Source organism: Polyodon spathula, chromosome 13 (genome assembly GCF_017654505.1).
Source record: "Polyodon spathula isolate WHYD16114869_AA chromosome 13, ASM1765450v1, whole genome shotgun sequence".
NCBI classification, from domain to species: Eukaryota; Metazoa; Chordata; class Actinopteri; order Acipenseriformes; family Polyodontidae; genus Polyodon; species Polyodon spathula.
This window is the reverse complement of record NC_054546.1, coordinates 8,893,352-8,918,364: the sequence shown is the minus strand read 5'-3', so window position 1 is coordinate 8,918,364 and position 25,013 is coordinate 8,893,352. Positions and strand designations below refer to the sequence as shown.

General features: G+C 39.1%; 1 protein-coding gene across 1 annotated transcript in view; it reads right to left on the bottom strand.

Moving 5' to 3' along the window:
* Positions 1-457: 457 nt before the first annotated feature.
* LOC121325144 (zinc finger matrin-type protein 4-like) overlaps positions 458-25,013 on the bottom strand; it is a 37,699-nt gene continuing 13,143 nt past the window's right edge. The window contains exons 4-7 of the mRNA XM_041267455.1: positions 21,387-21,555; positions 17,456-17,680; positions 12,629-12,725; positions 458-2,972 (exon numbers count right to left, since the gene is read on the bottom strand). Of these exons, the coding sequence (XP_041123389.1) occupies positions 2,954-2,972; positions 12,629-12,725; positions 17,456-17,680; positions 21,387-21,555 (510 nt within the window). The 3' untranslated portion in view covers positions 458-2,953. The remainder of the gene's footprint in view (positions 2,973-12,628; positions 12,726-17,455; positions 17,681-21,386; positions 21,556-25,013) is intronic.

The following is a 25,013-nucleotide window of genomic DNA, read 5'->3' as shown; positions in this document are numbered from 1 at the left end:
AATGAATGGTTCGCAAACATTGGGAACATTTTCACTGAACAACACCAGTAATGGAACTTGACTAAAAGAATCATAGGAAACAGCTGTGAAGACAGTTAAGTGTGTGGCATGCATCATTGATAAGGCCTGGGGCAAAACAATGAACTGTATATATGAATTGCCCAATGGCTCCTTGCCTTCTAGTTTGTCTGAGCATTGTGATTTCTGAGAGGAAACTGATTAAAATAACCACCATTGCTAAAGTGAAATCAATTTTACATGCTAGCTGCCCAGACAATATAGGCAAAATGTAATGCAGGCTAACAATAAAAAAAAAAAAAAAAAAAAAAAATCCATAGCAAACCTTGTATTAATCAACAAAATGAAAAAGGTATCCCTGGTTTACACAGTCTGCCATGGAATTAAAATGGAATGTACAGATCAATACAGAGCCACGTAGAGCAGTTTGGGAGGGACATTTTACTGCAGGCACATAATGTCTAGACATAAGAACGCCAATAAACTATCAGGAATGCACTGGGACTTCTTTACATGTAAAATATACCAACTTGTTTATTCCACAATAACATTTCAGTCTAACTAGAAAATAATACCACATCATTATGTGGTCCATTCCTTTGGTTTATAACAATAAATCTCAGATGCCTCAGCTGACCTTAAGTTCTCCTGGCAGGACGAAAGACTTCATCTCTTATTAGGGCTGATCTGGTTACCCTGGAAACTAAGATGTAATATAAAAATGCATTCCAGCAAGTGTTTCTGTTTCCTGGACAAATGTCTACTCACGTGGATCAATTCATTTACTGTCCAGTAGATAAGGTCTTATGAAGACTGGTAAAATTCTTGTATTGGAGTCATAACCCTGTTAAGATAAGAAGACCCCAACTGTTCCATAAGCTAGTCAAGCTAATATACAGGCAGTGCTTTTCATTGGCAGGTAGCAAAGTACCTTTTATTGAGCCTTGTTTGGACAATCATGCCTTTCTGAAACAGTCCTGTAACTGGTGACAATGTGAAACTCCCCATCTTTATCGCTCTCGGTTTTCCATGTTTTTCTGATCTAGTGCAAGGTTAAATATTTCCAGAGCATCACATGACACTATTTAAACAACTAGTCTTTAATTTAATCTCTGTGTTTTCTGTAATGAGGAGAGGGTGAGGTGGCAGCTCAGTTTTCAGTGAATTGTTTTATCTCATTACCCGTCCTACAAAGTTCAGTTCTGCCACATGTATCATGATAGGTATCAGAGGTGTGTAGAGTGATATGGTTTATATAGTGTATAGTTACACCTCTATCCTGCAGCGTGGTGAGACTTCTACATACACACACACTGAAGTAAAGCTATAAAGTCAAAGTGACATGCCAGTGTCCCACTCAAATACACAATCAACTTGATTAAAACATTTAGTTGCTTCTTGAAAAAAGAAGAAAATATGGAGCTAGTTTAATTTTACCATAAACAAAGAAGCACCCACACACTCCATGCTAGGGTGCAAGGAGATGAAGCAGGATGCAGGATTGACTGGAGAGTCATTAACTGTCCTGAAACATACATTTATTTAAGACAAATACGTTTTACAGAAAAAAAAGCAGATTCCAGCTGCTCACATTATTGTTTCAATCTGGGATAAACACACTAATAAGCACTGTCTCATCCTGTAAACACCCTCGCTGCTCACACCCGCCCACAGAGCGTCTGCTGCTTGCAAGGTCACATCTCTCTGTGGCTAGGCAGAGAATCACTGGCTCCTCTTCACACTGAATAATCCAGTACCCAGCATTACAGAAAGAGAAATGTTTGGGAGACAACCTGTTTCATCACATACACAGCCAGCTCCTAACCAGGGAAATCAGTCCAAAGCTAGCTAAACTGACACAGCATGACTATTTTCAAAATCTCAAAACCTGATTGTTTACCTGTCTGAATATTTCTGTGGAATTTTCATGGAGTTTTCTTTTTTAAAATTAGGCCAGTGTATCTCTGAAAACAGTAATTTACATATGGTGTATGTACTAAATTAGCAAACAAACAAATACATAAATAAATGAATAAACAAACAAATAAATAAATAAATAAATAAATAGACAGACTAACAGTGATGGAATCCTTTTACAGAAAGAAATACCTTTTTCTATCCTGCACCCAAAAGAATCTGAGCTCATTAATTTGATCTTTTGAAGCAGGGGATTACAAATGATCTTCATCTAGCAGAATATATAGGATGTGCCCCAGTTGCCTTCAACCCAGACCTTTGCAGACATTATAAATCTGATTTATTTCAAACTTTCAGTTCCAAACAACCTGTTTTTCAACTGTTTAAAGCACACACACACACACACACACACACACACACACACACACACACACACACACACATATAAACATCTGTGAAATATTAGTTAAAAGACTTTGGCAAATGAATGCCCTAGAATACATTCCTGAATCTGCTACTAAAACTGAACAGGGCCAGACACACATATTTTGAAATGACCTAGATTACATTATTGAACTGAAGTCATACTCTGTATAATGCTAAACTAGGTCAGACTTTGTGAATGCAGTTAATGGTCAGTAGCCTTGTCTGTTTCGATGACTTTTTGAATGTAGTCCTGTACAAAAACCCCAGACCACTGACGCTGTGGTGACTGCTATAATGATTTTTTGTTGTTGAAAAATCTCAGTCTCCAACAACCAGCAGAATCAAGAATTTCATATCAGAGGAAAAGTCAGACAGGGTAAGGCTTGGTGCAGACTGTGATAGCGTAGTAGTATGTACCATCACACACCAAGCTCAGCCAGGAGATAGTGTTTCAGTAGAAATGGCTGCCCACACGTGGCACTGGTTGTTCTTCTAAGAGCACAGGAATCCTTCTTCCCGGAGCGTTTACAAATAGAGATGCTGTCTTCTCCCCTCCAAGACTCTTGGTCCCACAGATAGGGGCTGCAGGATCTCAATGCTGCTGCTTCAAGCTGCAATAATAATGAGAAACTGTTGGTTAGTCATCACGCAGCTACTGGTCTCACTGCCCCACTATGCGTCTATGGGGAAGTGTACTACCAACCTTACCAAGCGCCCTTTCCGATCGGGAGAGAGATTTACAGCATCAATTCTTTCTCTCTTTATCACACTACATTACAGTATTAAATTAAACAGACTACAGTATAGTTATTTTTTTATCTCTCTGTAACAAGCACAGTATAGCAGAGAAATACATTAAAATAAACACATTGATATTCAATTCAAACAGTGAAGAGAACTGACGAGATTCAGACGAATAGACAAATTTAAGGAAACATTTTTCAAGCCAGTTGAACTGAATTAAAGTAGATAATGTTGCTGGGTTCCCAGCATCATCTTAGGGATGTAAATTTTTATCCACAAGGCCAGTTTTGGAGATACAAACTGGATTTTTTTTCACCTTAATGTTGAATATAGTTTAACGGCAGTGTTTAGTAGCTCTCCCGAGGAAGGTTAGCTGTGTGCGCAGTTCCCCCAAATCTCTGATCTGTCCCGCGTGATCCTCCATCTCAATCTGTGGCTTGAGAGTTTGGGGATGGGGCAGTCGATGGACTAGTAAGACAGGGTGTCCAGACAAATTTGGGATGTGGGAAGTACATACAGAAATGCCTCACAGTTTGTGATTGCTTTTATCAGAATGTTGAGGAAAACATTTGGTTCTTATCCCTGCCTTTAATAATGAACACTAAATGCTCTATTTGTAGTTCTATCCACACTGTTAACACACTTAATATTGACCATATCACCTTGTACATTAGTAGGGGCTCCCACACACTCTTTGCACCATCAAAATCTTTCTGCAGCATTGAAGCAAAGCAAGAACAGAAGATCAGGACCCATAGGACTGTCTTCAGAACTACAGTACTTCTTGACACTGTGCTGCGTTTTTTACAACTTTGATGAAAAAACAGATCTCCATGGTTTTGGCTACTATCTCAGGATTTACCATCAAGGACAATGACAAATACAAAAGGCACTATTCTTTCCAGTTAGGCATCAGGTGTTTTGCTGCACTTTAGTGCCTCAGCTCAACCTTGGAGAGCTGGCAGGAACAATGGCCTCTCTTCATTTGTGGAGAATGCCTGGCACAACCCCCAGAATCTGAGAAATAAAGTAAAATTCACAGGCTGTCTACCTGCTTGCTGAGTCTGGACTGGGCTGATAGGTAATAGTGTCTGTCCTTGTCTCCAATCAGTGCAGGGGAAATGTTGATTTTTAGACTAGTTGTGGAAGGCACCTTGTCCTGCCAGCACCTTTACAACAACCGGCGTTGCTGATTGGCACTCGTTATCATCTAGAAATGACAATTAATATATTCTAAGTGTGAATTTTTCAGAATATAGCAGTAATGTTCAGTGCCACATTCAGTGCAAGATGTATTTAATCTTCAATACCTTCAAACCAGGAGGCAGCATCCCTATCAGAGAAGATACCTCTCACCTCATATATAAGCAATCTGTCACAGCCAGTATCCACACAGTAGACCCTGTCATAAACATTACAAAAAATGGGTGACCACAGAATAATTAGGAGCCTCGATCTGCTGCAGAACAAACCCAACAGACTGATGATGCAACCTTTAATTACTGATCTTGAATATAATAATAATTAACTAGGCACAAACGCTGTTGCTTAAATTAGGGCACTTCTCTCAGGAAGCGATAACACTTTCCTATAAAAAGGTTCTATGATTCATTAACAAATTAATTCATTAAATATTATTCACTTACTAGACAGGAGGCTGTGTGGTCCAGTGGTTAATGATACAGGCTTGTAGGCAGTTGGTTCAAATCCCAGCTTAGCCACTGACTCATTGTGTGACCCTGAGCAAGTCACTTAGCCTCCTAGTGGTCCGTCTTTGGGGTGAGATGCTGTTGTAAGTGACTCTGCAGCTGATGCATAGTTCACACACCTTAGTCTCATATCTTGTAAACCGCTTTGTAATGGTGGTCCACTATGAAAGGTGCTATATAAAGATTATTATTATGTGGGATTCCCCTGAAAACTGCCACAGTCAAATGCATTGTCTTATTTATTTAAAATTATATTTGACCAAGTATTGAGGAGTCACATCTCATTTACAATCAGTAGGTGGAAGAGTCTCACTCATTCATACAATAAGCAACAACAAATGCAATCCCAAACGGTAATGAATCCAGGCCAACAAACAAACAAACAAAAAATCCTCACCCCAGGGATAGCACCTAAGGGAATGTCATATCAGACAGAGAAAGTAAAATGGATATTCAGAAAAGCCATTTCATTTGTATGTCCAGAGTTTAAAACAGTGTGGTAGTGAAATAGTTAATAAGGAATGGACACCACCTGTAATGGAACTGTTAAGATGGTATGAAGGTGAGATATCTGTATCATTACAATTGCCAGAGGTAAACTGTAATGGAATTTTATTGAGAGAAATTCATACAACGCTCCCCTCGTGTGGATTCTTAATAAAAGGCACAGATAAGGTCATTTGCCTTATTAGCTGCTACTAAAGGTACAAAAAAGCTATAAACATGTCTAAGTGCTAAGCTGATTTTATATATATATATACTTTCAGATCCAGTACTGGATTCCTTGTATTAAATCCTCCCTTACTGAAATATATGGTTTTTTTCTTTATTTTTTTTTATAGATAAATTATTTATACAAGTTCAGAGCTGAGAGCAAATCTCAAGTGCTTGCTAGCAGATCGCTATTCTTCTAGAAAATATCCTTAAAAGAGCAAATGCATATACTGTCTTATTTATCGAGTGGCAGGTACTGCTACTGTCAGAAGTAGAACCAGCCGCCCCCATGCAGCTTGCTGCAAAGTCTGGCTTTGAACTTGCATTAGTGTTCCTCATTAGGCATTTCATTCCTAAGAATCCTTTCTGTCTCTCCTCTGATTACTCCTACCTGTAATGCTTTCAGGAAATCTTTCCCTTTTTATTTTCTTGAAAGTTAACTTCCATACATAATAACCACTTTAGTCACTGTACAGTTCAGAAGATTTATAAGTATGCTATACAATGGGATGAAGAATGCTCAATTTATACTTTCTACATGATTTATTTATTTATTTATTTTTTTTACAAACCAGACAGAATCTTGTCTCAAGATTACACATTTTGAAAATGAGAGTCACAGTTTTGTTCAGGGCAAAATGTAGAATAGACTACTTTATATTATGCTTGTGAGCGTTCCAAAGTATATCTGTTATTCTTATTTCAATGAGCAGCTTGTAGCAGTGATGTCACAATAGTGGCTTCACCAAGCACTGAATTCACAGCAAGGTATGTGCGGGTTAGTGTGGAACACATCTACCCTCAGCACATCTGCAGTGGTGTATACAGTGCAGTACGGAAGTTTCCACCAGCTCTGATGAGATAATATAGCTCACAGTTCTACCTTATATCTTAGCTTTTCAATCCAGACCCAAAGGGCTCTTCATTAATAATTTGGTGGCTCAGACAGACCTGTGGTGTTTCCTCAACAGCAACAAAGACAGGTGAAGGGCAATGAGCTGGATCCCTCTCCCCCTTATTCCAGACAGCCCTGGGGATCAATAAAGGTGCTAGCAGATATAAACACTGCCTCTGGAGTACTTATTTAATCGATAGTCACTCTTCCTTAGCTCTTACTGTGTAATAATTCTCATGCATTGACCTTAGTAGAAGTGTCACTGGAATTCCACGTTCAGCCTTCAAGGGCTGGCATCTTACACTGTGCATTACATGTATTGAGTAAGAATATCCACTGCTATACAGGACAGTAAAATTTCAACTCCTTTTCACTTATAGCACTAAAACTCTCCAGTCTTGTATCCCTACACTCTGGTAATACTGTTTTACTCAATCAAAAATAGGTCAAAGCTGTGAGTCTGAGGTCAGCAGATTGATCTACTGGCTGAGAAAAATTCTCAATTTTCACTCCTGAAATGTGTGTCCTTAATCATGCTGTGCCACGCACTATCTCTACATCCCAGGCAAGAGAAAGTTACATCCGCTGTGGGAGAGGATCTCTGTTATCTCCTGTAGTAGCAGAGTTAGTGTAATGTTATGTACTCTGTATAAATAATAAAAACACATAAAATATGAAATCGGAGACAGTCTAATCTAGATTTGAAGCTGAAGGACTTGGGGGCTGTGTGGCCTACATCTGGACTAGGCCCAGTGGTTATAGCTGAAGGATTGGGAGGCTGTTTTTCCCATAGAACAGAGCTCTGAGGGGAAGATAAAACAGTTGTTGCAGTGCACTGCTAATGAATTCTCAGTGAGACCCATTAGTTAGTTAGCTCAGGCTAGTTTGAAACATGTTCCTTCCTTTTTTGTTGACAAACATGGGGTTTCCATGCGGGTCAATTTACAAGTGAAATGGCGATGCGTGTGCATGTTTGGGAGATCTTCAGCTATAAATACTGCAAGGGAGCAGGTCAGTTGTTACTGTGGATTCCAAGATGACAGAAAGTAATGGCTGATGGGCAATTCTACGGTTAGCAATGGTGTAGTTCATCTTAATGATAATGCAGGTGGCTTTTTTTTTTAAATTGTTTTTTGTTGTGCTGGTCTGTCGTTGTATATCTCTTGTGGGTGCATAGTACTACATAAAACCACTTACCATGAACTGCTTTATGCCCTTGTTATAGTATTAAAGCAGCTGTTTGAGAATACCCTTGCTGTAAAAACTAAGCTGCTTAAATATCTAACTGAATTAATTTGGGTTCTTTTTTTAAACCCTGGCTATGTCCAAAGACAATACATGTCTGCCCTCTACGATAATATATATTTGGTGAACTGGATATCATGAGCTAGCTCGATCACCCAAAACAGTGCAACTAACAAGTTGTTGATGCCCTCTCAGAACTGACCAAATAAAATGACAAATTAACGTATTGATTGTGTTTTATTTGTTTGCATCGTTAATATTTAACACAATAGTAAATCCAACACAATTTAAAAGAAAGGATGAGCCAGCATGACAGTCTCTGACAGCATGAGCCTCCTCAGATCACTGCTGTCTAATTGAAACTGACAGCTGAGGTAACCTTCACAATTGCTAAGTCTGCTTATTATATCCAGGATTGGGCTTGTTTTTTTGCAAGTCACATGTTTTCATTTGTATAAACACCCATACTCATAAACATGGGTTTGCTTGTTTTGGGCTTGTTTTGAAAAGCAGTGCCACTTTTTTCTCGTGAGACTTGGCAACACTGGTAACCTTCCCCGTCTGTCTCACTGATTCCTGAACACCTCATTTTGCTGTTGACAAGAGTTTTGACAAGACTTCAGTCCATTTCATCAGTATCCGCTACCTCCTTTTCAAGGGCCCATTATCCGTATTTGCCCAAGCTTCGTGTTGAATGATTCCTCAACAGCTGTCAGCTGTCTGGATGGGTAGGGTTTCTAAAACAGGGTAGTATACAGAGTTGTATCTGTATATGCTGTATATGCTATATGCTGTATACACTTGATCCCCTATATGCTGTATTGCCTGAATGAAAGGGAAATATATATATATATATATATATATATATATATATATATATATATATATATATATATATATATATATATATATATATATATATATATATATATATATATATATATATATATATATATATATATATATATATATATATATATATATATATAATATATATATATATATATATATATATATATATATATATATATATATAGTCTCTGCTGGTTTTCAGCCATGGTGATCTGCAATACCTGTTGTTCAGTTTAATTTTATACCACAAGTTAATTTTTAATTTATGAGTTGTAAGAGAAATTAATTGAAACAATATTCACTACTAATGACATTACACCCCACCAATGACACTTGAAAAACTATTTGGTCAAGAGCAGTAAAACACATTATTAACCAACCAGATTAACTCGTTTACCAGTTCTCAGAGCATGGAAACCACATTTGCACAAAATGTCACTAGTAATCTTCAAAAACAGCACAAGTACTTTACGCATAGCAAATTTACATATCAACCCCCACCTTTCCCATTCGTTTGCATTACGATGGGTGAAAAGCCCGGTTTACTCGAGTAAAATAAACTGAGCGAATGGAAACCAAAAAAACATTTTACACAAGACAGTTTTCTAGTGTAAATGTCTCGAGTTAAAAAAAAAACCTGGCGCATGAAAGTTGGCGCTCCTGCTGCATGTTCTAAAGACCAATGCACATGATTAGCTGTGAGGCACAATACGAGGACAGAGCTATAAATAAACAGGGCCCTGTCTCCACAGGTTCCGTTCTTCTTGCTATTACAACTAATAACCTGCCTAGGAAGCGAAGCTGCTCTGTCTAGTCACAGCCTCCGCTGCACAGCGACATGTTGACTTTGTATTCAAAATGATGGACAGGCTTAGGGACAGGGCACTCTCCAAATCTGCTGCAAATCTTCAGCATATCTCTCTTTGACTTTGTTTTAAAAGATGAAGCCGTAGAGACGAGGCAAGAGATCTGATGATATAGTGTTTATTATTAAGGTACAAAAAAATACCTGCTTGATAACTGACCATAATAATAATAAAGCATCCCAAACTGAGATGATTAATTAACTTGCAGGTAATGTTTTCTGATATTATTTGTAGTTGTGTGAAAAGTAAAATTGTTTTTGTGTATAAAGACATTTTAAAACATGTGCTTGTTTTTTTTTAACTAATGTTCCACAAAATGTGTGTGTGCAGCCACTAATTTGTTTGTGTCTCAGTTCAACCGAGTAAGATGTGGGGTCTCATTTGGGCTATTCTGAGACTATAGTTTTTGTGAAAAGTGCTTAGCACTTACCATCGCTGGTCTTGTAACGATTTCTCATTAACGGGGAAGTTTGTACTAATTGCAATTGACAGTTGTGACTCACGAGCTAGATGCCCCCCTTACCCCACAGCTTGTTAATCAATCGCTTGTTTGTGAGGCACAATTAGAGCGTCAATGTAACAATGAATCACTTGTAGTCAACTCACACAGAAACCTCACTTCCAGGCCATTAGGAAATCAGCTTGATCCATAATAGAAAGGACAGCGAATTACACAGCAGCTAAATTCACTGGCAAGTCTCCTCACAGGGTATCACTGAAGGTTATTCACAGCAGGAGAAGTCTCGCTCCTTCCTCCTTATACACCCCCTCCCTCCCCCCTCCCCCATTTCTCTCTATTTTTATGCTAATAAGCAGTATAGGGGCTAAAAAGCAAATTCCGCTTAAATTCTGTTCAAAGTTACTGAAGTCTTATGCTGTTTACTGTTACTGGGGGCACCCTAGTATCAGTATTAGCGTTCAGTATATTTTTACACTGAGGCATTTTCTGCCTGTCACAGCCAAAGATTATGATCTTCCCTTTTCTAGCTTTCAAGATGCTCCAAGAACACACTGTAAAAAAAACAAACAGTTGTTTTTATGGTAAAAATCTGGCAGCTGGGTTGCCAGTAACGTATCGTATAAAAAACAATATCACAATACTACTAATATTACGATAATCCTTCCTGGGAAACCGTAAATATATGATTTGTAAAGTTTAGCAAATTAACTCTTGATAATAAGAGTTTAAATATTCTTTATTGAGCTGCTACAGAAACAATACTAGCATTGAACTTGATAGAGAACAACGACACAAAGTGAAAGAGGGGTCTCCCACTTCAAGACCTGACCTACCTCAAGAGTGGTGACCGCACAAAACATAAAGAAAACACATAAATGGTGAAGGAACACAAAGGACATGCAAATTTAGATATAATTTCAACCACGTAGCACATTTAACACATAATAACACAATAACCCTGTTAAAACACTGCTATTTGAAATCTGCCCCACAATGGATACTGGGAATCCAGTTTTAACACAATTAGATGTAATCGTAAACTACACGTGATGTTTGAAAAAAAAAAAATTATTCCATTAAAACAACGGAAAATATCAGTTTTTAGTTTTTTTTTTTAACATAAAATGTTTTTTTTAAGGAAATGTTCTGTAAAAATAAACATATTTTCTTGCTTTTACCTTCACTATTTACCCTATTTTTACTGTTGAATTTACTGATATTTTTTACAGTGCATGTCTTTGTGCACTGATGAAGGCCAGTGGCTGCAACGTGTCTGCATGAGCATGAATACTCTTGTTCTAAGGTTTCTAAAAAAGGATTTTGAATAAAGAATCAAGTTTGATAACTGACATTTGTTGAGTGCTTGGCATTTGATTATTTTATTTTGCACTTTTATTTGAGCCTTTAGCACCCGTGAGTACAGAACAATGCTGCACGTGCTTTTATCAGCGTGCTCTTATTTCTTTATTTAAAATACTTGAAAAGCTGTTCAGGGTCCTTAAAATGCAGGTACCTCATTACACTCCAGTTTGAGAAAAAAAAAAAAACATGATACAAACCATGCCTGCCAGAAAAATCCAGAAATGTTTGTAACTCCTCAAACTGTTACCTGATAGACACTTTCTTTGCATGATGCATAATCTATTGTGGGAGAACACTTTGGGTCACAAAGAGCTCTGTGACAGTGTGACATTTTACAGAACAGTTTTCAAAGGTGTGAAGGAAAAGTAACTAACCATAAGACACTGTCATGTGAGTAGACATGCATGGCAAGACCTTTAACTTTTTGTTTTAGATTGACAAAAAACCTGTCTGCTGGAGGACAATAAATGCCAAGCCCATGTTACTATTTGTGAATGGCACAAGAGGAAACAAGGAGGGCAAACACTCTGCTGACAAACAAGTACCAAGGTCATGTCCTCACGTTTAATAACGACAAGTGGAGCCCTAGCGACATGGAGCAGTTTCCATGGAAACTGCAGCTGCTGATAATTACTGTCAAATAAAAACATGTTTGACTGAGGTCTCCAAGAGACAGCAGCCCTACAGGAAGGAATGCTCACCATTGCACAGCAACTGGAATCTCAGACCCACCACAAACATGAATATACAGTACAGGGGCTGGCCAAAAACACACTCGCCACCTGCACAAAATGTGTGTGTATACAGTTACTCACATGACTTATTAATGTGTTATACAAATGGAATCCTTAACGATTAAAGGAGGTCATTAAAGAATAGTGAAGAATCATGTTGAATCAGTGCCACTCTGGGTGTCCACGTGGATGTGCACCCTAGTCACAAGTCATTTTTCACTTACCTCATTGCATATGAAATCTCTTACAGAAAAGGTGAATGGTATATGCATGGGATGATGTTATTATACCACTGTATTAACCTGAAGAAACTTTAGCAGACCGCAATACAACACCATCAAAGACAAGAACTTATACTATTGTGATGCCAGAATGCCAATAGCTCATGCCATTGTGGTGGCTCTTGTGCACCATCACTGCTTTTCCATTGAAGATCATTTGTGGGGAAAGGATTAGTATGTATTTTACATTCTTGAGAGGCTGTAAACTTTAAATAGATTTTCACCAATTTGTGGCCACACTGTAATCCCTAAAGAGATCATGCTATTGGTATGTTAATCCTTAAAGATAAATTGGTCTTTAGAGGATGGACTGTATTTTTTTTTTTAATAATAACTGGGCACTTTCTATAAACCAGCCAATTTTTATCAAAACATTGTGAGTGGTTTTTCTGAGGAATTCCTTACTTGTTCTGGTGTTTGGATCCCTGAAGGTGTGCGTGGTACTGTTCGATGGAGTTCAGGACCACGTTGCACACGGCACACGAGTATCTGCTTCTCAGCGCTGTGAACGACACAGAAACACAGAGTGTGAGAGAAGAGGGGGGCGGCACTGCAACAGCAGCATGGAGACCCTTCACTGGGCAGGCTCAAGGGCAAATCAGTCCAAGGTAATGCAGCTTGCCTTCTCTACTATGGGGCAATCACAGGTTAAAAGCATTTTTATGGGAGGAAAAAAAAAAAATCTTGTGATAGAATACAAAGTGCCTCAAAAGTAACCTCACAAATCTAATTAAGAAATATTGATCCATTGCCAAACCCTTACAGATGAACAGAAGGCACAACCCTACACGCCATGCCTGGACACCATAGTCGCAGCACGCAGACAGTCACATGTGGAAGACCTAATGAAACAAAATGAAAAGCCACCTAAGGGTATCCATTGCTCCATTATAGTCTCAAAAGCATTATCTCACTGTTAAGAAAGTTTGATACAGATATCTGGTGAAGCTCTGGTATTCTGCGGGGCTAGTACTAAAGGGTTTTCAATGGATTCTGCAACGATAGATGGAAGCCAAGCATTTGCCCACAGGTTTGCAATGCAGGAAACAGATGTATGTTAATTACAGGGTTTGTAGGTGGTACAGAATAGCAGTGGTCCACAAATAAATAGATGGAGTGTGGAGAAGACATTAGTCATGCCCACAAACACACACACACACACACACACACACACACACACACAGTAACACAGAAAGGCAGAGGAATAAAACTAAACATAACATTTAACAACAAAAAAACGTATTTTATATTAATTAATTGTTTTGTTTTACTAACAGTTAATTTTTTTTTGTATATTGTAAATAGTTATTTTTACCCATATGAAACACATCTACAGTTGCTTGGAGAAACAAACAGCTGCAGTTTAATTGCACTGTGATTTCATCGCAATTGAAAATTAGAATTAAACTATGCTAATGTAACAGCAATGTTACTTGACCAGTTCCAGTGCTAAAGTTGTCTGGTTACAGCAGTTTAATTCAAATCTAACTACACACAGCAGTTTGTCTCAGTCTAAGTTATGTTAATAAGGGGTTTCATAAATCACTCCTGAGGAACAACACCAGCAGGACTACCTCAGAGTTAAATATGTCTCATATTTATATTTAGACCCTGTAAGCTTAACATTTAGGACCTCCATAAGCAGTGCTGGTACCAGGAGTCCAGTATGGCACCCTGGGGTGTTCTGGACTATCTCTCCATTTACTCTGATTATCTCAAGGCCTTAGGGAATAACTAACTAAAATGTTAAGCCACTGCTCTCCTCAATTAAACATTTTGATTTTTCAAGATAAAAACACCTACTGACTGAAATGTGCTTCTTTTTTTCCATTCAGATGATGACAGGGGATTAATTAAAACCATGCTTGTTCTGTAAATTTAATTTGAAGCAAAGGAGGGGGGACAGATGGATTGCAGATAAAAGGGTGAAGCAACAATCTGTTATGTTTTTCAAATTTGGAAACAAGAGGTTGTATGAAATGATGATTAATTGCTGTACTGTGTATTTATTACAATTAACACGTCTTTTTTTTTTTTTTTCATGAACATTATATTGTTGCAACCCCTGACAGCTGTGTGGTGGTGTTAATAAAGCAAGCTGCCATTGTACAGATGATATTTAACTCCCATTAATTAAAACTGAATGATTACCACCAGATTTTCACTGAGCGCAGAACTGTGGAGCAGGCATTCCAATGTACTTCAATGGCTTATGTTCAGTATATTTTGTGTATTAATGTATAAAAAAAGATACAATATTCATGTAACCACAGTTATAATTTAGTGTAACTAAATTTTACTGTAAAGAAGATGAAAGCCTATCGACAGATGTGGCATTAGTTGTCTAGATCTGTACCGAAACCTTGTACAACGACATTCAAAAATTGGGATAGTTGTGGCAATATCCCGGTTTTCCCAGTATCACGGTAGATGCTCTACAGTATTTATTCTTTATAACTTGGAAGAAATACGTAAAATAACTGTCAATAATATACTATAGTGTTTTGGTATCGAGGAGGTGACACTCAACGTTAATGTTAGACACAGATATGTATTAAATTCTCAAGAGTACATTGAATTCTAATGAAAACGTGTAGAAAGTCAGATACAACCTAAAGAACTTTTCAGCTGATTTAAATAAAGGTTCTCCTCTTGGAGCTCGCAGGTTCGAATCCAGGCTATGTCACTGTCGATCGTGACCAGGGGTTCCCAGGCTCAGTGGCACACCGCTGTGGGTGTTAAAGAAGCCAAAGAGATGACATGGAGGAGTGAGCAAGCTGCTGTGAGTCACAGATCAGACCCGAGGGAGAGTGATCATTCCTTCAGCGAGGAAGACCTTTACATTGAATCTGCATCTTGTGGTACTGAGGAAACCCCTGGTGAGAACAGGCGGGATTAGAGGAATGAATCGCCTTTCCAAGCAATAAGTGAGCATCTCTCAATGTCAGACAAGATCCATTACTCTTGAAGAGTTTTGCGATTTAGTTCTAGTTGTTATTTCAAGCGGGATTCACAAAGCTCTGTCGCAATGACGATTGCCAATTTTTTTTTTTTTAGATCTACTGAAAAAAAGTTAAAATCACTAGCTCAGGAAAAGCTATATAAGATTTAAATGATAAAGTCATTATTGCTATAGCTGCACTATTATTTATGTAATCATTCTATAGTGCTGCTATAGCAAGCGCTGTCATTTTTCCAATGCTGACAATCCATTATATTTAAATGCCTCAAAAGCACAGCTAGTTATCAAACTGCATGACCTTGCTGTACCTGCTGTGTACAGTAGACATAGTCAGATTTTAAAAGCTGTTTTTTACCTTCTTTCTGCTTCTTATCTCTTTTTTGTGGTGTTACTTGGATCCAGCCTCAAGATAAAACCCCAGTCTGAGCTTGGTACTCCAGACTTACCTTGGTTAACCCTGACCCTAACACTTTAATTTGAATTTACAGTATTTACATTACAACATTGTAATTGCAATATACAATCTCTGTAATAACAGTGTACTCCAGCAGTTTCTGATGATGTTTATACAAATATTTCCTCTTTCTCAGCAACTTTCAAGTAGCTGTTACTTTTCATGCAGGGGTGCCTGGGGCACTCATTAAGGCTCGTGTCTGTCTAATTAATCGGAACTAAAAATTTCTAGACATTTGCTACAGTTGTAAATATGGTGAGGCTCCTTATGCTGTCTTTACATTTATCATTTATCCCACTTTCATAACATCCCATTTCTCTCTCTTTGCTCTCACTCACTCCCTCACTATCACGCCGGGAGATTCTTAGGCTGCCTGTTTCCACTAATTAACATATAAATGTATTCCTCATTATTGCCTTCCCCTGCTGGGACCAGTTATTCCTAATTTGTTTAGTCTCACATCTTTTTAAGTAGCCAAAAACAAGAAAGGACAATTAAATAGGTAGAGGGAAACATGTTTATTTGAGGGGATGATGTTTCCTTAGGGATCTGGAAATTTAATCTTTTTAATGCTTCCTTAGAATCTCCATTGTCATGCCCTGAGGTCAACCACTAATGGCATAGTCTGTAATGTATTTAAGAGTGAACAAAGTAATCAGCCCGTAACTTTGTATGATGTTGCCAATTATCAATATTGTTTCTGAGTTTAATAATTTCCCTTATTAGCTTTTAGTGAATTGGTTGCTCACTGTATAGTAGACAGCTACTTGACTGCTGTCCAGTCTTTGCTTTCCTATATATAATGTAACACTTATCGTTTGATATGAAAATAGCTGGAGGGGCGGAATTACATATGACTAAGCAAATGCCTTTCCACCAAATCTTATTAGACACAATACAGTTGGCAAGCAGCACCAGCATTTTAAGCTGCAGATGACAAGAATGTGTAAATACAGTAACCTAAATTTGTCTTGGATTTTACTCCAGCAGCCACCCCACAAGGGGGTGCTTTTAGCAATGCTATCAAACTGGGCTCCATGCTGCTTTGCATAAACACTTCAATAACAGGAATGCTTAAGCTGCTGCTGGTCAGGGGTGAGAAGCTTTAATCAGGGACCTGTTTGCTGTTTGCCGGTCTGGCAGTTAGATTGAGAAATGGAGCCTCAAGAGCTGCTTGAGATCTGTGTCAGGAAACTGATCTAATTTTCCTCAGCAGGACAGAACAAGCAGAGCCCTTAAGTTAACTGGAGCAGTTAGGCACAAGGTCCCCGGCATTAGTTGCATGCAATTAGTAAAATAGTTCTTCATACCAAGGTTCTTTGTGTAGAACACAAATTGAAGGTCAAACCCCTGACACCCTATAAAGCATCAAATATAAGGATGGGAAGCAAAATTACAGTGGAAGGGCTTGAGAATCTTGCAGCTTGAAAAAGATCCACTGTGTCTATACTTTATTGTCCATTAAGATGTTGTAAGGCTTTCTGTATAAGTTGAAGTAGTCATTGCTGTCCAGAGTTTCTCCACAGGTCTTACTTTATTTCAGCATAAAAGACATTTTGTTATACCATTCTCCTGTAAGTTTACAAGTCAACAAATACCAAGCTAGAATAAACTCCATCTCTGAAGAACAGAACAGACAAGTCATTCTTCTTAATAAATTCCCAATATAAAGGATTAAAAAAAAAACTACAGTGTTTAATACAATGGTTCATCTTGCATCTTTAACTACTGCACCTATAATTCAATGCATTTGAAGTCAGTCCCTAACCAGCCTGAACTATAGGAGCAGTCCTGTAGTGAGCATGTACACACTGACCTGTGGTTTCTGTTGCTCCCAGGCTGCCTGTTAGCTGTTCCAGGAGTCGTGCCCGAACTGCGTTCCTCTTGTGTTTCTTGCCCTCGTAGTGTTGTTGTGCCATCAGCGGGTTGTTGAACCAGGCGCCACACAGGCAGCAGAACTTCCCTGCCTTGCTATCATTGGCTGGGGGCCACTCAGGGAGTGGGGGCTGGTCAGCAGGCTGTGATGCGATGGCGGTGGAGTCTGGAAGGAACAGCAGTGGAATGTACCAATGTAAAGTAAAACTGTAAAACAGACCGTCTTTGGTGTTTTCTTTGTGGTTTGTTGCCATTAATTGCAGTGCTTGATATTGTTTAAATCCAGTGCATTTTCAACAAGCATTTTTAAGAAAAGGGCTGTATTTAGTTACGCATTTAACCAGGGGAGGTATGTGAAAATTTAGTGCAATACAGTTTTTTTCATTTTATTTTAGGATTGCCCACAAACCTACTTTTATTTTATGTGGGATTCTGCCAGCCCTACATCTGCAAATAAGTACAATTTAGGCTAGGCCTAACAGGTAAAGCTTGTTTCCATAGTAACTTGCCATATAGAGTGAGACCCCACTATGCTTGCAGCTACCTCTCAAGTGACACTCTGCTATCAGCGCTGGGCTGGACACAAAGGGCACCTGTATCTTTCGCAATGTGTCGACTTCGATTCTATAGAGCAACCTGGCAAAACTAGCAGAATCAGAAATGTTTTGGCACTTAAATTCAAAACATCGCTCATCTGACACGGTGGTCTACTTATTTTTTATCATGGGACTTAAAGTTATCATAAGATCTCAAGATTAACTACAGAAGATAGTGCCTCTATTTCTTTTAATGCTGAGCGTGTCTCACTGTCAATACTCGATTCATTATGCTGGGTGGTTCAGCTCACTGAGTCTCCATAACGGAGGGTTAAAAATTAAGACTGCAAGCTGAAACATTCCCCAGCAAATTCATGATGGTACACTTTTATAAGGGGGAGTGTTTTTGTTTAGTATTTAGAGAGTTTTTGAGAAGCAAAGGACCCAGGGCCTTGAATGCCATTTCAGGGAGGGTAAGGCATTACCTCTGGGTAGAACATGCTCCACATGCACACATTGCAAATAAGATGCTTGTCTGAGATATGTTATCTTGTGTATACTGAAGGAAATCCTTCCTTGATTCTGTAATAAGCGCTGTGGATCATGAGTGAATCCTGGGGTCAGAGTGTCAGACCTGTTTAATAAAACAGCTATCGTGAAAGCTTGCTCTGCTACGACAGCTACAGAAACAGCAAGCGCTTTGCCCTGCCCACCTGGACACTTGAAAGAGTGAGCCGCAGCTTTTAATTAGATTCAGGGGCAGCCGAGTGGAAGTAAGCGCTGGTGACAGATGAAGATTTCATTTTAAAAAGGAATGAAAGATGAGGCTGAGGGCGAAAAAGTCACCCGTAACAACAGAAAGGACAGTTGGAGGTCAGACACAGAGCCAAGATCAACAAGGAGCTCTTAGCAATATAAGGATATTATTATTTATCAGATACATGTAAACATGTATATAATTTTTGATAGCACTAGGGTTATTACTGGGGTAAATAACAACACGTAACTTTTCTCACAGCCAAATAATCAATGCATCCATTCCTTCAAGGATTCAATCAGTCTTGTCTTATTTCATGTGATATTAACCATCAACTTTAATTTACAATGCTACATCTTATTCTCTGTGCAGTGTCCCATTATGCCATGTAGCCACTGCTGGTATCACTGTTAATGCATTGTAGCCTCCACACACATTCTGGTGTATAGAAGTTCCTACACACCCCATCTAGATACAATCTAACAGATTGAGCTGAGGGATATTCATTTAGATGTACCAACACAGCAGTATGGTATATGGGGCCTAATTACTGGATTAATTAATGTAAGGCCATTTCAGCATGTGGTGGTGCTGCAAGCTATATCCATCTACCAGCAAGAAACTACTCTCCAGAAGATGCAGTTGCCTGTGATGTGATCAGTGTGTACAGCTCCAAGAAGCTCTGGTGTGGCAGTCAGTTTGAAACAGAAGAAAAGCCCCCCCCCCCCCTTTGCCCTCTGTTGAATGATTTATTGGCATGAAGTTCAGATAATCTTCCCCTCAATTAGACAATATGCCTTCTCATCATCAGAGTCAGCGAAGCAGCTCAGAATAAAGAAGCAGGCCTGTTCATGTCGGGTTGATGAGGCCTCGCAGCCAGACGAATCAAATCCCTCTACCCACCTCATCTTTTTGCGATTAATTTGAGTTCTTAGAATACAAATAAAACAGCAGCCAAGCAAAAACGTTTAAAACCAGTTCAAATAGAAAATATTAACTATGTATACTGTACATAAGTGCTCATTCCATTCCAGTGGGCCAGGAAGAAGCAGTCTAATCCTGAAACTAACAGTAATAATGGTCCCTCCCAAAAACACAGGAAGACTATAAATCACTGCTGGAACCTGGTCCAAGAGAGATCCCACATACATTTTATTTTGGGCACCCTGTGTGGTCTTGTGGATTGTAGTTCTGGATTTTTAGAGCCGTAAGCAACACCAACACCATGGGCTTTCAGTTATGTTAGTTTGATGAAATGAACCTTTCAGTTAGCTTACAATAAAGAATGCCGATGCCTTCCATGTGGTTTCAAGGATGCAGTAAATTGAATACAGTAAACAGTCAGTTATATAATAGGGAATAGGGAATCAGCAAATTCAACACACAAAAAAATAAAATAAAAAATCAGCAGCATCATCAATTCAATAGAAAGGACTTGGCAACCCAAACAGTTCAATCCAGATATATCAGAAATGGGGATCTGAAAGATAACATTTTCTATGCATAGATTTCAGTGCTGACCATCTGAGATAGAACAAATCTGTAGGGGCTGGGTTATAAATTGAAAAGCTTTGTTTAAAAAAGAAGCATTGAAGAGAAAGAGGACTGAGCAGAAATCAGTCCAGTATCCCAGTTCCCACAGCTCTGCTCTTTAGCATTGACAGATCACCTTCGTCAGCTGACTCACAGCCTGCACAGTCATTTTGCTTGGGGGGTTTATTCTCCCATTTGAGATTTGATAAACTGGTTTTGAAAATGCAGGAGGCGACAGTGCTAAATATCTCAACAGCAGTCTGGTGCCAGCTGGCAAACCCTTTACCACGTACAACATTTTTATGCTGTGCTTATCTGGACTGGGGGGATCAATTTGATTTGGAGTAGCTCTGTCAAAGGTTTCTGAAGCTTGTTTTTATAAGGGTTCAATACAATGAATAATAACTTCTCAAACCACAGGAACGTGCTATAAAATAACCCAGATTAGCTTTTGTTGGTACATTCTTCATCAGATTCTGATACCACAGAGAGCAGGTGCTAAGGAAAACCCATACCATGTTTCAACACAATTGGAGAGGGAAGTTCTCAAGATATAGCCAAAAAATATGTTAGGGCATTCTCCACTATAGCCCTGTCACAGGGTACATGCATTTCCTGGAAAGGAAAAGTACACCCTGTCAGTATATGTCCTATTTTACCAATGCTCTTTCTCTACAGTTTTTTTTTTTTTCATTAGGACAGAGCTGGCGCATACAATCATTAGCAGCCAGTACTGGTTGGAGGGGAGCCTGCAGCTACTTCAGTCCCTGCAATGCAGCTATTGTATTTTACCTGTTATTCCAGTTAGAAACATCAACATCCCATATCATTATGCACTATCCTTGCACTATTGCATTACTAATATGTCATTGTAGATATAACTCTCCCCGTTGCTTTGGCATTGCTATACTACTGATATGTGTTTATGCATTGATGGCTCTATAGACCAATCTGGAGAATAGATTTTGCTGCAGATTTTTACCATAGAGGGTGTACTGATTGAGGATTAATCACGAATCCCTCCTTCTGTACCCATGGTGCTGTACCTGGACTGCTGACAGTGGTGGGCATGCTTGGAGGCTCCCCCAGGACCAGCCGCACTCTCTTGGCATGGGTCTTGCCCTGGTAATGGGACTGGGCCACAATAGCTGACGTGAAGAACATGTTGCAGAGCGTGCAGCACTTGTTCCTGTCCACTTCACTCGCATCACTTTCCTGGCAGGAGAGGAAAAGGGATGGCAGGTTATCCAGTCACTGATAGTAAGTGATGTGCTTCTGTATATGACATTTCAGGTGTCACTGGATGGTGCTGAGTTGGGGGGGGGGGTTGGAACTCAGAACAATCTCCTCATATTTCTACCGCTCAAGAGGCTGTCTAAAAGTGGTGGTTCGGGATGGGTGGCACATTTATATACAGGCCATTTAACATGGGAAATATATTGTAGAGGCATGAGTGATCCTCATTAAGAAGTCCTCCTTATAGTTTTCACTGAGGCCCTGGGCTACTGTACTATGTTCCGTGTAGCTGATCAAGTGAGGTAGAGTGGCTTTGTAACAGCACAGAATCTACATGTGTTCTTATGGACAGGGCTTAGCTAACTCTCCTCTCTTACTGTGAGCATGCTGTGCTCCTCTACTCTTCACTAGACTGATTCAATATTTATCCTTTCCTCTTGTTTGATCGCATGCCAGCCATTGTTTTTAATTATAAATTAATCAACATTTTATTATAATTAAGGCTTCTGATTTTCATTTTTAACCAATAAAAAAATGATAAAATACCCCAGATACAAAAACAATGAAATCGATGTATAGCCAATAAACACCAGAAAAACACTGGAAATGGTTATTCAATTCACAATGGCTTGACCCCTTTCCCTGTGAAAAAAATAAAATTTGTTCTGAACACTTTAAACCCACTCCAACTACTGACTGGCAGCTAATTCCTACATTTCTATTGGAGAATTATAATACGCTTGTGAGATTTAAAACAAGATTACAATTAGAAACAGAGGATTTTTTCTTGTTCGTGAGACTCAAAGCTATATTACAGTTCGGTAGGGAGATTTTACTTGCTTATGGAATTTAAAGCAAAATTGCAAATTGTGGCGAATTGTAAAAAAATGACTAAAAACACAAAAACCCCAGAAGAATATGCCTGTCACCATAAGGGTTTTGTTGTGGAAGACAGCAAAGGAAAGAAGGTACAATTGAAGCGTGCAAGTACTGTGTCAATTTACTATACATCTTGTGACAGAAAAAAACGGCCAAGAATTTTGGAAAGTAACCAAAATTCATACAGTATATAAAAAGGGAAACCACTGAAAAATATTGATTTACACAAAACTCTAAAATAGCTAAAAATAAGCATTGAAAAATGGAATTAATAAAAACAGAAGCCCTAGATACATTCCTCTAGTCACACATTCACGTGCCTGCCTGTTGGTTGCTACAAAAAAACAAATAAACAAACTGACGTTTTTAGGTACTGTTTCACTTCCAAGCCAACTGAAACAAAAACACATCTGCAATGTATACTGTACAATGCACTGCCTCTGAACGATCTTTAATGATCCCTACTTTAGGCTCTGCCAGAAACTCAGCAAAGAGGAGACTGGAGGGGAGAATAAAATGAGAGCCATAGAGTTAAATCAGCCTTGACCAGTATCTTGGTCTGAGAGCAGCAGCACATGGTAAAGCCATTGCCTCTCCCTCTCTCCCTGAAGCCAGAAGCACTCACACTTCCTCTCCCTCCCTCCAAGCAGAAACACTCACACTGCCTCTCCCTCCCTCCAACCAGAAACACTAACACTGCCTCTCCCTCCCTCCAACCAGAAACACTCACACTTCCTCTCCCTCCCTCCAACCAGAAACACTCACACTGCCTCTCCCTCCCTCCAACCAGAAACACTCACACTGCCTCTCCCTCCCTCCAACCAGAAACACTCACACTTCCTCTCCCTCCCTCCAACCAGAAACACTCACACTGCCTCCCCCCCCCATAGCTTTCTTTCTCACTTGTGGATTACACGCTCAGTTGAGCCGGTCAGGGCCCTTCCTGTTCGATCCTCTAAATGGGTTTGAAGGTTTACCAGTCATTAGGCCTGACTGGGAGTGGAGAGTTTGTGAAGAGCAGGCAATGCATGTAATTCTATCTGTGCTCTGTGACCAGGAGCCCACTCAGTGGCCCACAGGGGACAGAACTTTCTGACAAAAAATGGTGTACTTCCAGTAAGACAGAGGTGCTCAAGCAGCACAGCCTCCAGTCTGAGTCAACTGTCCTGGCTTTTCCTCCTAGGGGTCTGTGACAAATGTGTTTTGTTTAGCTTAACTGGGAGAAAATGATTGGTTATGAGAATCTCTGTTTTCCATCCCATACAGCTGGTAGAGCACACTAATAATAATAATAATAATAATAATAATAATAATAATAATAATAATAATAATAATAATAATAATAATAATAATAAGAGTTTAGTGGCCAAGAGTTTTGTCGCACGTAACTTATCTGAAGCAGCAGAAAGGAGCAGCAACTGGCTGTGGTTGAGACGGAAACATTCTGTCTGGGGATCTCAAGCACAATAGAAAGAAAGCAACGCTGATGTATGGGTAAGTAAGCTGGGCTGAGGGGGGGACGGAGGGGTGATGCTAGGACGCCAGAATCACTGTCAAGCCCTCTTCACGTGTCATGGTCTAGTCGACGAAACACTGAGGATGGAAGGTGCCCACTTGAAGACCCCAGAGATGTACCCTAGTTAGCTCAATCCAGACGGTTGTCATGCTGATGCACTGGGGAGAACGCATTGTAGTTGATCCATGGAGCCAGCATTGCAGCCATTGTGTGTGTTGATGTGCTGGGGAGGCAAAATAAGCTGATCCCTGGAGCCAGCATTACACTTCAGCCATCAACACTACGCAGAAGGATATCTACATCATCAGATGGAATGCAAATGGATGGAGATGCAGATGGATCACATTAGTTTACTGTAAAGCTACGTCTTAGTTGGTGCTTATCTTGGCGAGAGCGGAGTTCAAATCAGCATGACGTTTTAACATCTACTCTCATATACGGGATTAGTGACTGTTTTGAGTTCAGTCTTTCATTTCTGCACTTTTACAAAAGCTAAATAGAAAAGACAAAAAATAATACTGTTTCATTATCATCTAATTATTGACCATTAGGCCATTAAGTGATTAATATGCACTCAAAATTGCTTTCAGTGATTCAGTTCAGAATTAGTGTGCCCTATGTTTTATTTTGACACTTGATAGGTCATTTTTGACACTGCCTAAGTGATTGTTTGCACTGTGCCTGTCATTACATCAACCCTCTAGTGTGCTATATGCTGACTCAAGCATTATTTATGTCAACAGAGAATTTTTGATTATAATTAAACATATTTAAAAAATAAATGCTATGGCCCATGAAATTCTGGACAAAGAATAGGATTACATTTTAAATAAGGCCAAAATTTTTTTTTAAATTAGAATATTTTGTTGCTTATAAATTGTGTTCTAACCCTAGGTCAAACAGTTTTTTAGGCCTTGAAATGATACAGAAATTATGAGAATGTGGATGACATAAACAGTGCTCTGTTTTTTCTTCTGCTTGTTGAGAACACATTGATTTTTTCGAAAGAAAATAAGGTATATAAACGATGGACAGTGACAAA